General features: G+C 41.1%; 1 protein-coding gene across 1 annotated transcript; it reads left to right on the top strand.

Moving 5' to 3' along the window:
- The first annotated feature begins 13512 nt into the window (after nucleotides 1-13512).
- cfap73 (cilia and flagella associated protein 73) lies at nucleotides 13513-21733 on the top strand. The gene is made up of 7 exons (XM_031309246.2): nucleotides 13513-13721; nucleotides 13829-13964; nucleotides 14737-14829; nucleotides 14958-15146; nucleotides 20732-20953; nucleotides 21072-21230; nucleotides 21320-21733. Exons 1-7 carry the CDS (start codon nucleotides 13693-13695, stop codon nucleotides 21455-21457), a joined length of 966 nt encoding a protein of 321 aa, XP_031165106.1. The 5' UTR covers nucleotides 13513-13692; the 3' UTR covers nucleotides 21458-21733.
- The last annotated feature ends 300 nt before the right edge of the window (nucleotides 21734-22033 follow it).

Below are 22033 nucleotides of genomic sequence, written 5' to 3'. Positions count from 1 at the left end.
TTCTTCTTTTTTTGTGATTAGACAACAAACACAGCAGAGACAAACTATTAACATTCCCAGTGGGTTATTTAAAGTACGTTCAGCACCTTGGGAGTGGAAAATCTTTTAAGTGCGGTGCAGTTTATCAGTTTCAATGCATGTATCAATATGAAGGACCTGATAACAGCAGCCGGAACCTTTTCCCAAATGTTCCAAAAGTGTCCAACGATCTCATTCAACCACGTCGAGAGTATTGTTTAAAGTGTAACAGTGAGTGCTATGCTGTCTTATCAAGTATAAGGGACCCCTGTGTCTCTAACTCTTCCACCCAGCAATGAACCCCCTAGAGTGGTGTGGCTGTGCATACCTTGTCCGCCTCCTCTTATCTCTGACAGGTTGTTTGGCATCTCCAGTCTCCACCAGCTGGACCCCCTCACTGATGCCCAGAGAGGGGTGGGGTCTGCCAGGATGCAGGACAAAGAAAGGTGGGGGTGCGTTGGTGGTCCTCCCCTCTTCCCTTCTCTTAGACTCCCGTCCAAACTGACATTCGCCCTCCCTCCTGTCTCTTGACATCTCATGTTTCTGTGTCTCTCACAGCAAAGTTAACCTCTTACACCTTACACCTGCTCAGAGTTTACAGCGCACTTATTTTGAAAGAACAGATGGACGTAACATGCAGAGATTTATTTAGAAAATCATTAAACTTCTAACCCAGTGTATATACATTTAATTGCATAGTTAAATGTCAGTTGTCAGACCTCCCTCTCTCTCCTTCTCTTTTTCTCCTTCCTTTCTCTCTCTCGTACACCATAAGGTCAGAGGTTAAGCAGGCAGCTTTTCAGAGGGTCTGTTCCTCCTTAACCCTTCGTCTCCAGACAAACTCGGGACAGGATGAGGAGGGGGGAAGAGTGAGGTCCCATGCAGGGGCCTCTGACTCTGAAGATGGATTGCATCGCTTCATGTTGGCTTGTACAGTAACAGAGCTCTGTGATGACTTCTGTATGGCTGGGAGAATAAAGCTTTGGGTAAAGTGGTAAAGTAATATTAAACACAGAGTGTGTGTGTTTGTGTGTGTGTGTGTGTGTGTGTGTGTGTGTGTGTGTGTGTGTGTGTGTGTGTGTGTGTGTGTGTGAAGGGCCTTAATCCATCTGTGGAGGACTTTCTCAGACACACTGGTTGGACAGTAGATTGATGAACCTTTGTGATCAAAGAGCCTAAGTGGTGCTTATCGTTATCGCCCCCCCCCCCCTCCCCCAACACACACACACACACACACACTAACCCGTCTACATATTCTCTTCCTTTTCCAAATTTACTAGTCCAAAATGATTTCTAACAGATGCAGAGCACAAGCAACCACATACACACATTGTTTTTTCTGGTGTGCACAGACAAGACACCACCTACATTTTTAAATGTCACATATTTGGCCTGCAGACCTAAATGTTTGTATAGTGGCTACACTGGGATGCTTGCGAAGGAGGGCTTATGTTTCTGCTGTATTGTATGTTAAAGCAGCTGCCCGGTTGTGCAAAGCAATATCTCTTGTAAAGTAAGCTTTTTTAAAAGGCATCAAAGACTTATTTAAATCTTATTTCATTACAGCCTGAATTATTGGTTTGAATCTATAAATGTGTATCTGGAGTCTCTTGCAGGACACTGAGAGGCATTTGTGTGATGTCTAGCATTAGTGATGCCATTTTGTGTGGAATAAGTGGTCTGAGATGGAGTATAATTGGTAAAGTTGATTATGGTTCGTCTCTATGGGTCTGATGGTGCTCCGTCTCTGTGGCAGTAAAGGGCGACAGCTCAGTCCCTCTTGACTAGCATGGCACTAGTTAAAAAACCTTTACACTGGTATGCCACAGGAACTAGAGAAAGCTTGGCTTTATGCAGTTTTCATGTTTCAAAAATTGGGATTAAGAGTTTTGGCTTTGCAGTAACTTGAGACAACAACGCACCAAAGCTTGTTCAGGTGTTTTTAGATATTCTTTAGAACAAGTGTGATTTGATCATTGAGAGGGCATTGTTGTGAAATGGGTTGATGGATGCATCAAACCAATCTTTTTCAGCATATGTTAATATACTAAGCCATAAATAACTGTGATTAGTATCTGTAAGCACTGTATGGCACGAAGAGGACAGCACAATGGCAGTACAATAATGTAAAACAATGAATGCTTGGCCATTACATATGGTTCAACAACGTAGGATGGTGGAGGTTTATTTGAATGATACTATCCATCCTTGTTGTTATTTAAAAGCCACAAGAATGGTCTAATGCTGTTAAGCACAGTATAGAAACAAGACTGAGACTCAAAGCTAATTTCCCCTAAATGAGAGTTTATGGCTGAAACAGCCCTGAAATCACTGAAGTAGATCTTAATATGAGCATAAGGGCTGTCAAGGATAAGAGGCCAAGTAGGAGTGTGCATGTGTGTGTGTGTGTGTGTGTGTGTGTGTGTGTGTATGTGGGGGGAGGGGTGGGGGTGGTGGTGGTGGGGGGGGGGTTTGTGTGTGCTTGGGTTGTCCTGCATGTTGCGTCTAAAAGACAAAGGGAAAGGTTATGGGTCAAACTAACAGCAGACAGGGTAGTCCAGGGTCAGAGGGCTCAGACTAACCTGATCAGTGATGGTTGTTTATCTGGCCACCCTCGAACCGTCACACTGATGGAGCTGCCTGATCTTTCCCTCTCGTGCTGGACTCTCGTTTTTAGACCAGTTCAACAACTCAGGGCCAGTTTTGAAGAATAGCTGATCCCCTTAAAAGAAATAAACATGCACACATCATATCATCATATCTTGTTGGCCACACCATGTGGCCCTCATGTCTTTGTCTCCCTGATTTACCCGTCACAGTCTCCAGTGGAAGCACCGCTTTTAAAAAGGACACTGATGTGAGCAAGAATAATTGTTTTAACTCCTAACATACTGACAAGGTCCCAAGACCGGCAGCCAAACACACATGAAAGGGTGAAAGGGATAGAGGCGCTCCCACAATGGGTGGTGGTGGGGGTTGTGGGACGTCATGGAGCCAATGTCCCGTCTGATTACAGCCAGAGGACTGGAGAGGCACGCTAATCCTCCACACACACACACACACACACACACACACACACACACACACACAAATATAGATACACAAAAACACTATTTGAGACAAAGACACGCAACCAGCAAGACAGACAGACATACACACACACACACAAACCTGTTCAGTCAAGAGATTACACCCAATATCCCCCGAACCCACTCTGGCCCCCTTGTCCAGAAAGGACACAGCATAATGATATCACTACAAGCAGGACTTCACTTTGCCAATCTTTTTGTTTGCTCACTGTAAAGACCGGCCTTGGCCCCTCACAGTCTCCCAGTTTTGAATAAAGGAACGTTGTCAGGTCATTATCGTGCATGTACCCGGGACCGTAGCCAAGAATTACAAAATAATAATAATAAAAAAAAATAAAAAATCACCCCCTCTCTTTCCAGAAAAACAAGGATAATGGCTCTGACACACCAACCCGACGGCCGACCGTCGGCAGAAAAGGCAGTCGGACTGATCAGTCGGCTCCCATCTCTCAAGTGCCTTGGAACACACTGAAGCAACGCCGAGTTGAGTGTACGTTCTGCGCGTGCGCGAGACGTTGATGGTGATGGTGCAGTGGATATGACACATGCCTTTGGTGTGGGAGACCAGGGTTCGATTCCCACTGTGATACATCAACCAATGTGTCCCTGAGCAAGACACTTAACCCCTAGTTGCTCCAAAGGCGTGCAACCTCTGATATATAGCAATCGTAAGTCGCTTTGGATAAAAGCGTCAGCTAAATGACATGTAATGTAATGTAATAACAGCAGGCGGCGCTAATCTGTATTGTCGCCCAAAAAATGAAAATCGTAAATGACGGAACATCTCTCTAGACCTAGTAAACACAGAGCACACTGTCGTCAGTCATTGTTTTCATAAGAGAGTGTTGATAGTAGTCAAGAAGGATCGTTGTTGTCATTACTCACTGAACGGAAGAAAATAACCCATGGCTAGTAATAAGAAGATACTGGCGTTGTCAGCTCTCGGGCTCCTTCTTGTGGAAGAAGCACTGATTCGCTAGTCAAGGGCTAGCGCTCCACCAATCAGATTGGTCACTGAGTCCGACTGCCCACTGGCCGATTCAACAAGTAAAATCGGCCAAAATGGATGCCAACGGCTCCTCCGACTGACAACGGCACAGAACACACCGAACAGACTCAAGTCACCGACCTCGCCAGACTGTCCGATGGCCGATAATCGGGTTGGTGTGTCAGCACCTTAAAACACTGCAGCCATTCAAGCGTCTCTATGAGGCTGCACTTAACTAAATGCTTACATCAGCATGCTCACAATTACAATGCTAACACGCTGATGTTTAGCTAGTGTAATGTTTACTGAGTTCACCATGTTAGCTTAGCATGTTAGCATGCTAACATTTGCTAATTAGCATTAAATACAAAGCTGAGGGTGATGCAAGTAGTAGTAGTAAGTATCGGACAAATTGCCATTTTAACTTGATGATGAGAAGTCAGGAGATCACCAAAGTTAATATTGGTCATCCTGAGGGGAACGTGTGTACCAAATGTTTGTCCATACCAAATTGGTGGACTGACGATGAATACTAGGTGCTGGACAAAAAAACATGTAAAAGACAGAAAAATAGAGTCCACACACTAGATAATGCTCCCATGAACATTTAGGCTATTTAATCACGGTCTGAAGGAGAGCTTGATGCTTGAAACGTCACTTGGTGGTAATTAAATATATTTTCATGGGAGCATTATCTAGCGTGCAGACTCTCTTTTTTCCATCCAACAAACAGGCCGACATCGATATCCCTAGTGCCCAACTGCTAGCATGGCTAATGCTGAGGCCATGACCTGTGTCCTTTGGTCCTGCATTTGCCTTATTCAGTATAGGCCTACATTATTTCAGATGTTCACAACCTCCTCACATGCTATGGCCACATACTGTGGTTAAACCAAAAAAGTGGTTTCCCTTCTTAAATTGTTTCATGTGAAGGATTTTAAGTTGCCTGGAGAGGTGAAAGTATTTAGCATTTCACAAAAAAGGCCAAATTTAATAGAATCAGAAGGAATAGACATAATTTTGTGAATCAGATGTAGGCCTATCTGGTAAGTTAATGTTGGGATCCCTCATGTAGTCCTGACCCCAGCTTGGCAACCATGTCTTATTTGATTACATTAACTGATATCATGTGTCCCAGCTAGAACAAAAGTTTAGAAATCTGTAAAATATATTTAACATGTGGTTGTATTACAGTAAGAACTGATAAATACTATGCTTTCATTTGCCCTTTGTAGAGGTCCCATGTGCCCCAGCATCCCCTAGCAGGCTTCTCTCTCTCCCTGAATTTCGGTTTCCCGTGCTTTCCTGCAGGTTTGTCAACACTTGTGTACAAGCATGTTTGCAAACAGGCCAGACAAGACCACTGCTGTGAGACGAACACAAAACACAAACATCAATAAACAAGCAAATCCATTCACACACCTGACTCCCTCCAAAACACTGCGTGCACACACAGACCGATTTAAAAGCACTCACTCAGCCTGCTGTCAGATGCCATTGCTTGCCAGCAGCAGCATTGTTTTGTTCATACTCGGTGCATTTCTGCGATCTTGTCTCATTAATAATAGATGGTGTCAGAGAGTCGCTGGCCTCTCTGTCTGACAAGGCATTAGCATAAACACAGACTTCCTCTCAATATCTGTTTGCACCACACTGTTGACCTTTAATTATGGATGTCTAAATGTTTGTTACCTGTCCACTCAAGTGTGTGTGTGTGTGTGTGTGTGTGTGTGTGTGTGTGTGTGTGTGTGTGTAAGCTACAGTAAAAGTCAAGGCTTTTAGGTTTTAGTGTTCAATCATGTTTTTGTTTTTTTTGCATTTTAAGAATTTAAACAGAGGCTTGACAATGAGAACAAGAGCAGAATAAAACTCAAAAATCAAAAAAAAATCATATCATAAAAACACTTTTCTGAGTAAGGTGCTAATAAGGAAATACAATACAAGTCAGAGCCACAGGAGAGAACAGTTGAGCAGAATATGCAGGGAGTAAGCATAAATGGAAACAAGAAAAACAACTTGACAACACAAAAAAATAGTTAACATATGAAGAAGCATCAGTCACTAACACTGCAGATCTAATTAAAATGAGAAGGAAACCTGCCCAGTGACATACACATCAAACATCACATCAGTTTAGCACGGCCTCATCAGATCACATAATTTAATCAACATATCAGTTTCATACATATATCAAATACCTATTCTACGATACATAACCACGGTGTAAACAGCACAGACCTGAAGCCCTGGCAAATGTTAAAAACAAAGTCTTCACTTCTTTCCATAGCATCAAGAACAAAGGATGCACGCAACCTAGATTTGTGTTACAAAATGTTCTGTGATTCAGCATTTGAAAATGAAAGAGGGATTGAATCAGAATCAGAATCAGAATACTTTATTGATCCCCTCAGGGAAATTATGTATTTGCAGTTGCTCACAGTCAAATTCAAGGTAAAATAAGAGTAAGAAAAGAGCAAGTCAATAAGTGTATACAGTAAATAAGTAACATATCTACAATAAGACATAAATAGCAATTTTAAGAATTTACAGAGAGGGTAAATGAAAAAGGAACAGTTATTGACTTGACAATGATTTAGATGTGCAAGTACTGAGGAACAACAGAGGAGCTATTTACTACTGACAAGCAGCGTTCAAACTCACACAACTTTGATTTAGATATTAGCCAAGATCCAGTGGTCTCTAAATATCTCAAATATGAACATTTAAGCACAGAAAAATGTTTATAAATGATTCAGAAAGACAGCATTATTTTCCATTTGTAGTAATAGCACATTGATTTAAAAAAAATATTGGATGCAGATATTTGGATTAAGAGAGGGGTAATTTAGCTTTTGTGATGCACTGAAACAATATATGTGCAACTTAAGAGGAGGTGTAAGGGGGAAATGGGTTACATTAGGGTTTGGCCTCATTGGATTTGTGCCTGCTATTACAGATTCTGATCTATTCATCTTCTTCTCCTCATCCTTCTCAGCTGTTAAAAGGTCTGCTGGTGTTTACATGGGTGTTATGTCTCCATCTCCTCAGCCTCACACTGTGCCCATCACCTGACACAACATGCTTTTATTATAATAGCATCATTCCATTAGTATTAATAAAGTACTGTGTGTGAGTGTGCAGCAAGCCATTCATTCATCAAAAATGGATACAGCGGCATCTCAGCCCGCAGCTATCTGTGTTGTTGTTTTTCCCCTTCACTGCCTTTCGTCATGCTGTTTCTCTTTCTTTCTCTTCTATTTTCTCTGCTCATTTTGTGTGTATGTGTATATATGTGTGTGTGTGTGTGTGTGTGTGTGTATGCGTGACACACATTTACTTCAGATTAATTTTTCTGGTTCTGCTGCTTTCACTTTCAGCATCGCTATCTTCGCCACACCTGGCAATTATTACGCAAAAATAACAGCACACAACATTTCCATTAAGCGTGCTAATGCCACCTTGCTCTGTCACCATGTGGCACTGTGCTCCCAGTATGAACATGTAATGTCAAATAACCATTAACTCCATCCTATATAGCTCCTACTTACTTTAAAAGGTGATAACAAGATATTTAAGGCATTTTTTTTCACCACAAGGTCTATTTTAGTGGCTGTTTTGGAGCTTTTGATCCGCTCACATGATCTATATCAGCATGTGTAATTGTAGATGTTTCTCCATTTCTTCCTGAGCACTTCGAAGACCTCTTATCCATGTTGGTTTAAAAGGTGAGGTTCAAAGTCTGTTCTTGATCACGAAAAAAGCACCTTGGAAAACAATGGTCCAATTAGTAGCTGCTTTGGAGCTTTCGATCGTCATCATTGAGGTCAACAGCTGCTTCCATTGTCAGAGATCAACTTTGAACCTCACTTTTAAAGATCAGTTCTCAAGAACTGTGCGTCTTTGGGGACTTTTATAGACATACAACCAGTTCATATATTTATTTATACTCGTTGCCCGAAAATGCATCTTAAACGAGTCAAAGACTGTAGCCCTCAGGTGGGCCACAATGCACCAGATTAACACATTAAGTCATTATTCAAGTATTTCAAGGACACACATTTTGCTATTGTTATATATTAAAGCCTTTGAAAACCTTTACATTTAAAGCATTTCTCTATAAGATTAAATATTCACGACTAAATAAGAAACACATACAAATGCAGAAATCACTCATGTGAAATTACCCAATCTCTCAGAGAATAGAGAGTTAATGGAAAAAACCCCATTGCTCATAAGCTGATTGAGAAAATAATGCCCAGGGCCTATTAAGAAGTGGGACTCAAAACCTCTTAAAGGCAGGATTGGTAATGTTGAAAAGCTAGCAAGATTTAAAAGTATCATCTCCCAGGGCTCAGCCTAACCCCTCCCCCTGCCCACCACACACAGAAATGCACGAGCACCGCTGCGTCGCTGCTTCAAAGCAGAGAAAGGACCGCAATTTTACTTCATGTCTCATTCACTGGTAGGCAAACACCTGATATTATCATACCAAATGTTTAAAACAAACATGACTGCTGTTAGCAATAGCTCAGGCTCGTACACGGGAGGGGTAGAGTACGCGCAGTGGAGCAAGGAGGCATTTCATTGGTTCTTTCCAAGTGGACCGTGAAGCAGTCATTGGTGGTTGTTTTTACAAGATTACAGCAGCTACAGATGACGGTCTTTTTTGCTTCTTTTTCAGAACCCATGTTATTTATTACTGCTGGATTACAAAGACAATTTCCAGCAAAATATATATTTATAGTGTATATTGGAAATAGTTATTAATAATTAATAATTAATAGTCCCACATTTCTAATTAAAAAAGGTACACATGCTGATGTTTGGCTGCATACCATGGGTTTGTAACGACAGAACCACTGACAGGTCAGGATTTGGGGTTTTTTCAAACATGTTTCAGTAGCCTATATAAACAACTTTTCAGACTCCAATAAATCCTTAAATAAATTAGGCCTACATCTTTTCATCCGTAGTAGCCTTAATGATTTCACACAACTGATCTTGTTTCTGACATGTTTACAGCAAAGTGTCATCATGTTTGCCTGTGTCTGTCTGTCAGCATGGAGCATGGTGTGTAACCACGAGCTTGCGTGAACCGTCCAGCATCATTCAAAGTGTCGGCAGCAGAAAGGTGTGATATTAAGTGTGATTTCTGTGCTTAATGTGAAAACATCACACATCTCCCTGTGGTTACACCTGTCAATCAAATGTCTGAAAACTCATGTCACTTAGGACTGCTTTACACACATTTTCATTTTTTTTTTTAAATCATATACTACTGTTCAAAAGTTGGAACCACCTGTTATATTGATTAAAACCATAGATATAGAACAATATCTATGATTAAAACTGTATAATTCAGATGCCAAATGTATTATTTACATTTGAAATAGTTTTGGCCACAAAACAAGAAGAAATAAATGATTCCAACTTCCATGATGTCCTCACAGTGTTTAATGACAGGGGAGAGTAGTGTTGTGATCAATTTTTCCTTCTTTGGTTTTAAATTTTTTTTTCAGTGTCCTCGTTTATTATTGAACCACAATATTTTGTGGAACCCATTTTTTCTTTGGGCCCTCTGCAGTCTACTCAGTGGTTGAAGAGGTTTAATCTGTGATTAGTCAGTCCATAGTATGTTCAGATGATATTCCAATAGTGCCAACCCTAGACTAACCTCCTATTTCTATTGTGAAGTTAGCAGAATAGCTTTGTTAAAGCAACACACCTGTTAATTCCAGCTGCATGATTATGCACTTGACACTGAAACAGAAACCTGTTCCGATTGAAATATACACACATTTTGATGCTAAGCTTCCAGTTTATTTTACCAATGACTGCTAATTTATTCTATTCTTATTCAACTGTTGCTCAGAGGGATCTTTGTCTCTTTCTGCCCTTTCAATTGTCAGTCTGGTTGAACCATTATACAGTATTTACTTTACTTTTTTTACAAACCCTTCATACAAAATAACATCTATTTGTAAAGAGGAATTTACTGTATTGCACACATTCATGTTCATGACATTGCAAGTTATTTATTGTTGTTGATTAAAGAAAGTAATAACAACACGCTTGAAACGATTAATACTGTTCGTAACTAGCATTACCTCAATACTTCTCATTGTATTTTTTTGTTTTTGTAAAGAGGACTTTCTAATACCTAAAAGCTTGAATGACATTCAAAAATATAGAGTAGTCATCGGAGCCTGACTGTATGGAATCAAGCTTTTGTGTTCTAAACTTTTGAATGGTAGTGTAGGTGGTTTAAATGGACAGATTATGAGACAATGGGTGAGACATACAAAAGGTAAAAGCCCCCTGCAGGCAAAAACGTGTTTCTCATAGTTTAGTGTTTGGAAATTTTGCAGGTTAACCATGTTTGAAAACTGGATGTAAACTTAAGTATTTTGTTTACACTGGAGATAATGAGAAAGCCCCCTCTATCTGACATACAAAATACTACAGGACACTGTACTAAACATTATAAAAATAATTAAAGGCATAGTAAGTGATGTTAATTCAATACACTTTTTTGTCAAATTCAGTGAATATCTCCTCAAGGTCACCTAGCTCTCTATTTTCTGTGTGCGCTGAAAAAAAAATCCAGTGTTAAACCTATAGTGCGTTGTTAATGAGGGCTAGAATAGGACTGTATTTAAACTTCACTGTAGCTGATTCTGGTTTCCAACTTTGCCCCAGGTGTGTCTGTTAAAACACGGACGGAGACAACTTCTCTCTTTTGATGCTCTATTAAGATCAAGCAACAGTACAAACATGGGCGTGGGTAGCTTTGGTATGGTTTTGTGTGTGTGTGTGTGTGTGTGTGTGTGTGTGTGTGTGTGTGTGTGTGTGTGTGTGTGTGTGTGGTTCTGCAAAGAAATAAATAACATTGTAAAGGCTACCATACACAATGCATAGGAATTATAAATAGCAAATACTAACAATAAACCTACTATTAATTGCTTCTTAATGCAGTGTAACTACTTCAGTAAATAATGCACCTAAAATACAAACGTGAGCAAGGGCGTTCAACAATCGCATCAACAGCCACGTGCAATTTAGCTAGCTAGCAGGTGAAGAATACAATCAACAAAAATCACAAGTTAACTTACTTTAAATTTGTAAGAACTATAGACTAATGCAATAACAAGCTTAAAAGAACTGAAAACATAAGTTATACAACTTACAGTTCTCAAGGACGCACACACGTGATCTTAACTGGCTAGTTATCTTCCGGAACAGCGGCAGTCTCTTTTTACTTTCTCTCCCTTTTCCACCGAGTGGCGCGCGTGCCTGCTCGCAGTGTGAAGCGCGTGTCCGCGCTATTCTCCGACATGCACCCTAAAGGCTCTGACACACCAACTCGACGACCGACCGTCGGCAGAAAAGGCAGTCGGGCTGATCATTCGGCTCCCGTCGGTCCAAAAAGTGCCTCGGAACACACCGAAGCGATGCCGACTTGAGCGTACTTTCTGTGCGTGCCCAAGACGTAATACGTCTCCATAACAGCAGGCGGTGCTAATCTGTCTTGTCGCACATTTTTGGACATTTCCAAATGATGAACGCGTCACGTGGGTCTGGCTTCTCCCAAATTTCAAAACCGACCATAATGGCGGCTCGCTAGTGTTTTACGAAAAAAGTTCACCGAAATGTGTTTCTGAAAACATTTTAAGCAAGAAATAGGCCATACAGTTGCTGAATCTGTCTGTTTTTTTGATTGGCAAAGGTCAGTTTGAAAGATTTTCATCAGATTTTGAGAGGCGTTCGTCACGCTCATCCCACTCGTCATTTCCGGTAAGTGTTTTGCACTGATTCACTAGTCAAGGGCTAGCACTCCACCAATCAGATTGGTCATTGAGTCCGACTGCCCACTGGCCGATTCAACAAGTCAAATCAGCCCAAATTAAAGCCGACGGCTCCTACGACTGACGACGGCACCTGAACACACCAAACAGACTCAAGTCACCGACCTCGCTAGACTGTCCGATGGCCAATAATCGGTTTGGTGTGTCAGCGCCTTAACAATCACTGCTGATAGACGGCCTTTTGTACATGCATAGTATCTGTCTCCCCCATGAGGAATTCTACTCTAAGTAATGACAACAACACTGTCGCCGCGTCCACATGAAATAAGCCTTCCGTGATCGAGCAAGCGCCCCCACCACCCCTCCTTCATGCAGTTGCTAGTATGCAAGGAGGACAAGGAGGATTTAAAAAACACGATGAACTCTTCAGAAGAGGTAATTATATTCACTTGAGTTTCTGCGCAGGAAAGTCACCGAACGACACATTCTTCTGAACATAGCCATACTGAGAAATAGAGACAATTGTGTGGAGCTGATAGTCTTAATTAGCTTTGTAGCAACTCATTTGGCAATGGCTCGAATGTAACGGACGTTCATAAATATCAAAAAGTTACACACTAAAGCTTTAATACACAGCCCTGGCTCTGTAAATGGAAAACAAATAGAAAAGAGTGCACGAGCCACCTAATCGTTTTCCAGCCAATCAGCAACAGGCGGCAACAGTTGATGGTAGGGGGGGAGGGGGAGGCAGCATGTGAATGTGGCCGCCGGCCAGTAGTTATCTGTCTGTGGATCTGGGGGGTGGAGCTTCTGAAGGGGGGGTTGTGTCTGTTTGGCAGTTGAGTTCAAATATCAACAATCTTTGCGCAGCATCGCTTACTGCACCTTTAAAAGCAAACCTGGGATGAAGGATATATTAAAGCAACAGAGCAGAGCTACTCAGTATATTGGCTAGTTGTAGCATGACAGTAGTTGTTTGAGTATGGACTGTGTTGCTGTATCAAGTAGGAAAAATGAACATAATCTTGATCAAAATGAATATCATGTATAGGTCAGATACTCAAGGATTTAGATTAGAAGCAAATAAAGAAAAACCTGATCAGGTCAGCCTATCTTTGGACTCAGCCCCTCTACTGTTAATGAAAAATGTGTAGCAAAGGCTCTGGCTTTGGGGCAAGCCCAACTCATGGGCCAATGAGCCAGTGCCTGTTTTGTCTATCAATAATCAATTGTGGTGTATTGATGTTAGATATTATTGATAGCTTTAAGTAACGATTAGCCTATTAGTAGCCTATTTGTATGCCTTGAAACAGGTCTGGAGGTGATCAAGCAACCATCAAACGTTTGGTGTGTTTGCTTGAAAAATGATTTAAATGATTAATTGATTATCAAAATAGTTGGCAATTAATTTGGCATCAATCTACTAATTGATTAATCTGCTTTTCATTTCAGCTATGATTGAAATAATGTAAGAGTTTGACTTATAGAAAGATCTTTTACATTTTAAATTCTAGTTGTTGATTCATTTTCTGGACTAACTAGATTGAATGAACATAACAGATCTTGTTTTGAAAGTTGTTTTTCTTTGCACTGAAAATTCCGGACTGTGCCTTTAAAAGTTCCTGGTTTGTGTTACCATAGAAACGAGGGGAGGAAGGCCCGCTGTCCATGGTCCGAGCTCTCGTAGAAAGTTGGAAAACTAACCAACAACAGCAGGAGGAAGAGTAAAAAAATGAAGACTATCAATCATCATTAACTCTGTCTGAAAACTTCCCAAACACAACAAAGAGTCATGAGCGTCCGTGAGCAGCTGGTTTCACAGTGAGTTTTTTGGAGTGGTTCTCCCTGGCGGAGCATGTGAAGCCCAGCTAGAGTCGATGTGAGCGGTCAGTGTTACTAACCTTTCTGCTATGCTTGTGTGTGAACAGGAGGCTGCCTGCGGGGGCGAGCCACGGTGTGGTGACAGGAGGACCTCTACGTGACAGGAGCTTTGCCCTTTTTGATCTACAAAAGAAACGCCGGGAAGACGAAGATCTTGATGCAAAGCAAAAGGAATGCAAACAGGTAGAATATTTATTGTAGGCGACTAAAGTTAGCCTTCCACACTACAAGCTACATTTTCGTTTAAAAACGAATAGGCTATCTTTTGCTACGTTTATGCTTCGGGTCCACACTACTACGGAGTTTGGAAACACTGCTGATTTAAAAAAAACAAAAAACAAACTCCAGGGTTGTTGTAGTCTGGACAGGCAGAAACGGCCCTTGGTTAATTAGGTTTACATACCTTTCAGTAATAGTTCCACCTTGTTGGTGCAGACAAATAAATCCCTGGTCTTCCTTTTCACCATTGTTGTTCTTTCTCCAAAGTAGTTTCTGTATTTTTAACTTATACATCCATGATTTTCAACCGCAGAGTCGGACAATCTGCTTCCTGTTTACACCAGCATGCCCATTGTATGCGAATGGTCATGTGATATGCATTTTCAGACTGTTGAAGGTAGATGTAGTAGAGTAGTCGTGAGCAGATATTGACACTCAGGATGAGTATGTAATTATTGCTGATTTATTTTTAAAACAATTAAGCAAAAAAGACAATTAAAAAAACAATTGCATTTTCTGGATATCTCTAATGTCATTAGGGATATCTACTATTGGAATTATGACTAGTAAAAATGCAATTGCAGATATATTTACAAATGTATTGTGGATATTTGTTGATGGTTATGGATTATGAATGGTTATTCATTTTGGATAACTGAACTTAAAATTATGACTAGTAACATCTGGATTGTATCTGAAATGGGAGTTTTTGTCTGCTGTGTGTGTTTTTATGTAGATATTGGAGAGTTTGCAACAGCGCATACTTGAGTTGCATGAGGAGGCTAAGAAAGTGAAGGAGTTACACTTGAGCTTTGATAAGTTTCTCAAGGTACAGTAGAGGACCATTTCACACACAACTCCTGTATTAGCCTGTACATAACTTTATTGGATTTCAATTTCTTGGCTGGAACTGGACAGCAACAGCCAAACTAAATCCCACTCTCTCCCTCCCTGCAGGATGAGGATGCTGATCAAGCTGCTGAGAAAGCAGAGAGGGAGAGAAAAGAGGTGCTTCAACTGGAGGCAGAGCTTGAGAGGCTAAAGGTGGAGTATGCTGAACTGATGAGGAAACAGGAGCTACAGCGTCATGTCCAGAGACACTCTTCGTATTGGGACTTCATGGAGCGGGTGGTCAGAATGACTAAGGTATTGCAAAGATTTAGTTTTTTACATGGCAAAATAACTAAATGTAAATGTATTTATTGTACAGGAATAGTATCATAAAATGGTCCTTTTTACTAAACCATCTGTCAGTTAATATCTTTTTTACAGTTTTTTACAGTGGTTACAACTGAAGCCACATGTGCAAAACTCGAACCACAGTCTGCATTAACAGCAGTTGCCTGAACTAAACAGTTGACATCACCTGCAAAACTCATTCCAAGCAACACAACTCTTCACACATGTCTCAAAACAGGCTCAGTGCAGCCAAACACTTTGAACAATCCTCATCTAGATAACACACACCATCACTCAGAACACACTGAGGCCACGTCCACACGTACCAAAACGATCTTTTTTTTACCTGTCTTCTCTGGATTCGTTTCAAGAATAGTTGCGTCCAAACGGATCCACTTGTAAATGACTCAACGCTCTACTTCATATTCCAGGCCTATAGGCGGCGCTGTTTCTGCTACAGAAATTCACCAAAAAAACAGAGAAGAAGAGCATCGTCACTTCCACTTCCAATCATAACATGACGAGCTCATGGATGTTGTCGGTACACGATCCGTTCTGCCTGCACGATCCGTTCTGCACATGCGCAAGATAATACTGTTTTACCGAGGATACGACCTGCACGATCTGTTCCACGCTAGACTATGGCTAGCCTCCACCGGGATGCTAACGTTAGTTTAGCTAACAGCTAATTCGGCTAACCGCTAGCTGACAGCTAGATTCAGTCTAAAATAACGTTAACTCAAACGTAATGGGAAAAGCAGGCTACAGCTAAATTAAGACTTCACAGTAATAACAATAAAGACAAGTATTGAGTGATTGTATTTTAAATGAGCACAAGTAAAGTAGAACTGACGTAACAGCTGTTATATATGTTAGGTGTTTGTTATATATGTCAACGTTTATTTTCAAGTTTTATTTTGAGGGTCTTTTAAAGTTATTACATGCTGTCTCAGCTAGCAGTTAGCCGAATTAGCTGTTAGCTAAACTAACGTTAGCTTGCCTGTGGAGGCTAACGGCAGACCGCTACAATCAGCTAGCGGTTAGCCGAATGAGCCGTTAGCTAAACTAACGTTAGCTTGCCTGTCAACCGGAAGCGTGGAACAGATCGTGCAGTGTCGTAAATCCTCGTACAACCGCGCATGCGCGAACATTTTGCGCATGTGCAGAACAGAACGGATCGTGTACCGACAGATGTATTAAGAGAACTGGTTCCAGTGTTCGGCGGGAAGCCCCGTACGTTCCAATGAGAGTGCTCAAAAGCGCATAAAGCAAACATGGAGCTCGGCTCTTCCGCATTGTTGGCCCATAACGCTGGTTGGCTCACGATGGGCATGCGCACTAGCAACAATTTGTTTGCGTTGTCCTAGCAACCGGTAGCAACATGCGCGTTCATGAGCTTCTCTGTCTGAACTCGCCGTTTTCATTGTCTAAAATATTCACTAACGTAAAACACTGTTTTTAGTTGTTCCCTATCGTTTACATGCTTAGCTAAATAAACGATAGATGTATTTAGCTAGACAACCAAGGAGATTTAATAATTATGTTGTGCTACTAGCTAGCTACCTACTAACTAGCGCTAGCTAGCTGTTAGCCTGCAGTTTCGTGAACAAAGCTCATCCATGGCTTCAGCTCTCATCCACGTTACAAGCTTTACAGCATACAGCCCTCGGATGTATCATAAGAGAGAACCAAGGCAATGTAATCACTATGCCTGTAGTAACGTTATGTAGGCATATAGCTAGCTATGTATAGATCTTAATACAGCCATGCTAGCTACCCCTGATGTTAGCAACTAGCTAGCTAGCCGATAGCCCGCCAGTTTGGGAAACGCTAATGACGTTACATCTACGTAGCTAACAGGCTTTACAGCAGCTACATACATCCCTGGGATGTATCATGACTTCATAAGATAATACCATGGACGTATTAATAGAACACATGGTGAATTACAACCATTAGCTATATCCATTATTACAGCTAGCTACATGAGCTAGGGAGAACAGTCATGTGAGCGGGCGGGCGCAGTCCCGCGGCTCTGCTCGCGTCCACTATGCGTGTTCATCATGCCAAATTTAATAATTCTGGATTCGCTTCTAGTGAATGTTAAAAATGTTAAAAACGTAACGTTTTAAACAAGGACCCTTTCAGTGTTCGGGCTGGTAAGTTGATATACCCAGAAACAAATTATCCGCTGAAATATAGACGTTTCTTTCGCCATGCAAAGTCTATGTGAAAAGTCTTTCTGGGCCATGGGGTGCAGTACCACTGTTATCCGCTAAGCCCATGGTGGCTTTTAGACTCGGCGCTCTTCCTGGGGGCTTGGACGAGCTAGACTAACGTTCTCTTAATACATCCATGGACTATAATAACTTTCACCACTGCTCATTTTATAAAGGCCTCCGCAAGAAAACGTGTCTTTGTTTACATTGTATAATGTGCTTTTTATTTTGCAATTCTGTCTGCCATCGGGCATGATTGCAGCGCGCTAGCTGGCAGAGCTAACGTTAGCGCGCTAATTAGCTAACATCGGCAGTCAAACAAACATCAATGATCCATTGTCTTTTTGATAATCTACACGGTTTTCTTGCAGTAGCCTTTCTTAGCCTTTACTATAATCCGTTCAAGGAGTTGATAAGCAGACAGATTAGCTAGCTAGTTGATAAGTTGTCTACTTCCACTTTATAAACAGATAACCATAGCAGCTAACGTTAACGTAACGTAGCTGCTTTAGCGATGTTTAACGTTAGCTACATAACGTTAGCAATATAGCTTGTGTAGAATCCAGGACCGGCAGAGCAGAGGGAAGTGTTAGGGAGCAGAGACATTTATTTAGACAAATTTAGAGGAAGTGAGCTTGTTTGACCATGGAGATGGGATATGCTCGCTTATAGCTTCACCGCAGTCGTGTGTGTCAGTGGCCGCGGGTAAGAGGTCGAGGGGCGTGGCGATGACATCATCGATACGATAAGTATGCGGCTTCGCCGTCCAAACGAAGCCAAAAGGGAGCCGTTTTCGAATTTTTTCACCCTGGGACCAGATTTCAAAAAAGTGCGTTTTCAGGCAGTGTGTTTACTGGATCCGTGTGGACGACGGGCCCAAACGATGCTAAACATGTGTGTTTGCACCAAAAAGTGTCTCCGTGTGGATGGCTCCTGAGAGTAAAAACACTAGCATCAAACACCAATACATAAATTACAAACTTTTAATCTTTACAGTTTGAATCATTTAAGTGACTTCACACTAATCAATAGTTTATTTAAAGGTGCTCTAAGCCATGTTGGGTGACGGCACTTCTTGTTGACGTTCGAAGTATTGTCAAACAAAACGGAGGCTAGCTCGCCCCTCCCTCCTCCTCATCCCGTCCCCTCCCTCCCGCGCACTAACACCCCAACCCCCTCCCCCAAATCCTTCTTGTCGGTTATTGGCTGGAACACTGTTTGTTATGTTTCGTGGTGCAGGTTGGCGCAGTTTGTTTTTGTTGGCGTTTGTGGAGCCTGGGCTGTCTACAGAGACTGCGTTTTTTTACAGTGTGTTCAGGGGACAGACAGCTAGCTGATAGTGAGGAGATGTTTGCTGTATGTGACAAAACATGTTGTAGCCTAACGCGTGACATCGCTTAGAGCACCTTTTAAAGAAAAGTCACATGAACATTTTTATTTTATAACATACCAGTGTTTTCTATGTAAACAAGAAGGAATGAAAATCAGCAGTTTGCTTCAATAGACATAATTTTATTTTGTCTGTAGTAATTTATGTAATATGTTAGTTAAAAACTAAAGGTACGTAATAACAAAGAACATTGGATGTCCTGGCTTGCCATGCACCGGCATCATCTCTAAATACAAATGAATGTGGTGTTCCCGTTGCTTCCACCTCCATTATTTTCACATTTTTTTTATAGCTGTGTATGTAACCTCAGACATCCTACCTGGACATGTTGGTATCTTTGCTCTTTTACCTGTTTACTGTTTCTCTCAAACAGTACAGTGTATAATTGATTCAATCTTACAGTAAATGGTGTTTCTTTATTTCCAAAAAAACGAATTTCTGATCTTTCCCTATATACTGTATATACATGTGTTCACTAACAAGTCTTTCAGTTGGAATTGCAATCAGCAGTGTTTGAAATGCACCAGACTGAAATCCATTCTGTTTTGAATGTGTGGTTACAAGTTTTGACAGCAGTGTGTTAGCATTTGAACAAAGTGCTGTGAATCCACAGTGTTGTGCAGGTTGTGGTTAAAGCCATGGGATAAGTGTGTAGAGTTTTGAAAACTGTGTTCAAGCAGTGAAAAACGAACTAGAGTTTGGTTCACAAGAACTGCTGCTGTGCAGACTGTAGTTAGCTCCAGTTGTGCCCACTGTTGTTTAGCAATCGAAAAAAACTGTAAACACATTGTCTTTGTATTTTTGCTGCTCTGAAAGCAAAACTGCCCAAGAGGTTCCTTCACACAACCCCAAAATGCAAGTATTTTGTAACTGAACCACTCATTTTTGACCCTTGGGAATTGTTCCTCCCTATATCTTGTCTCATCTTGATGATGGCCTAAACAGTAGCCACACTCATTAATAAATATATGACATCGCTGTGTGAAATAACACATCTGGCTCTTTCTCCCTAAAGGTGAATGTTTTATTTCAGAAAAGTGCAAATTTTTTTTTTTGTATGATGTTTGCAGGGGTGATGTATGCACATTTTAAAGCATAACTCTCGCCAAAATGCAAACTAGGGTCTTTTTGTGAATGTACCCAAGTCAAACTTTGGTTTAAAAGCGTATTTAGGACAGAATTTTGCTTGAAGTATCACCAGGGGCTCTACACCTTAACGAAAGCATTGACAACATTGTTTGTGTACCCAGAGTTTACTAAAAAAGGTTTTGAGCAACATTACTGTAATTGTTGTTCTTCCGGTCGCCGTCTATCGAGCCAGTCAAAAATAGTCGAGGGAGGAGAGTAAAGATGGAAAGCTCCAAAAGCTTAGTTCCATATAAATGCACGGATAATTCGTTGTTTTGTTGTCAGTGAAACACAATATTGACCTTGTAGTTGAAAAAGGAGCCTCATGTAAGAATGACATTTCCTCCTATGGAGTCCGTTCATTCGCATTCGGAGATCGCCTATTTTTGACTGGGAAAATGGCGGATAGTTGCTCAAAACCTTTCTTTTTAGTAAACTCTGGGTACACAAACAATGTTATCCATGCTTTTGTTAAGGTGTACAGCCCCTGGCGATACTTCGAGCAAAGTTTCATGTTGTGTCGAGCCTTCTTAGTGTTTTAAAAATAGCTATTTTGAGGCTAGCATAAAAGTGCCCCTAGCACTCCCATTCAAAAGGCCATTTGACCGAAAAACGAAAATACAGTAAATCTTAAAAGTGGCGATTCCGTCCTAAATATGCTTTTAAATGAAAGTTTGACTCAGGTACATTCACAAAAAGACCCTAGGTTGCATTTTGGTGAGAGTTACACTTTAAGTAGATAATGAAGTTTAATTATGAAGCTACACTTTTAATGTGTGTGTGTGTGTGTGTGTGTGTGTGTGTGTGTGTTGCAGTTTGATAATGTGCAGGCGCTCTCAGGTCATTTAGAGAGTCTTCTCCACTTTCGAGACCATCTCTATCAGAGGGAGAGTAAGGCGCAGGAGCAGGTCAGCCAGCAGAGAAAGGCACTGCTGACACTAGAGGACCAGCATCACTTCCTGCGGCTGCACAAGAGCAACCAGCTGTCCCAGCTTCAGACTGAGCTAGAGAAGACGCGCTCTGAGGCTCTAATATGGGTACCAGACATGACACGGGGTCAAAATCCGGCATCAGAGCTAAGACCAGATGAAATGTTAATTAAAGATTGAACGACCATCGTTTGTGTGAAATTTAGTTGACCTTGTCTTCACACAGGAAAGGAAGTGGAACCACATTCAGGAAACAGCAGCAAAGAAAACACTCCTACTGGGACAGATTAAGATGGCGACCCTCAACCTCTATGAAATGACCGATGACATATTAGAAGAGGAGGAAGCTGTGGATATGAATGATACAGAGAAACAGCTGGACAAGGTATGTACCCTGACAGAGCAGAAATGGTGATGAACAGCAAGAGCAACAGAAAACGATCAACATACTGTTTCCTACTGTCTCCTTCTTAGGTCAAGATGTTCATCCAGGACCACGAGGACATAGTAAAACAACATCAAACTTCCTCACAGAGACATGAAGGACAGAAAAAAGACAAGCCCAAAAAGTATATTGTAATTCAAGATTTCAAGAAACATGCTCCGCACTGAGTGCAACCAATAATTTGTTTTCATGTAGCTCCTCATTGTTATTAACATGGCCAGATTATAAGTTCTGAAATGTATCTGATAGTGCTAACTATACATTTGAGGTTGACTTGTTTTAACTTGATAAATACTGTATATCTAGTAGCAATATCCAATAAAGTATACTGTTGGTGGTTCAATCCTCAGCTTCTCCTGTCCACATGACAAATGAATGAAATGTAATGTAGACAGTCAATTTCTCAGAACATAAAGTCCTGTACTGCCACCGTGTGGCCAATAGAGAAAGAAAGAAAGAAAACAGCTTATTAGTAACTTATTTTAGCTGATGTGTTTTCAGTTTAAAGTTGAGGAGGGCTATGCTGGAGACTTGCCGAGGTCATTAAAATCCAATCCATGCAATGATAAAGTTGTTCACCCAAAACAGGTGCAACAAAGCCATAATGTCAAAACATTTTTGTGGATGTCCACTGGTTTTAAATAATAGTTTTTCAAAAGTGTTTCATTATTTGCTGCTGTTATAACATGTATGATTAGTTTAATATTGTCTGCAGCAAGACAGTATCTAAATATTAAATTGTG

Source organism: Sander lucioperca, chromosome 2 (assembly GCF_008315115.2).
Source record: "Sander lucioperca isolate FBNREF2018 chromosome 2, SLUC_FBN_1.2, whole genome shotgun sequence".
Lineage (NCBI taxonomy): Eukaryota > Metazoa > Chordata > Actinopteri > Perciformes > Percidae > Sander > Sander lucioperca.
This window is presented reverse-complemented; position numbering and strand designations above follow the sequence as displayed.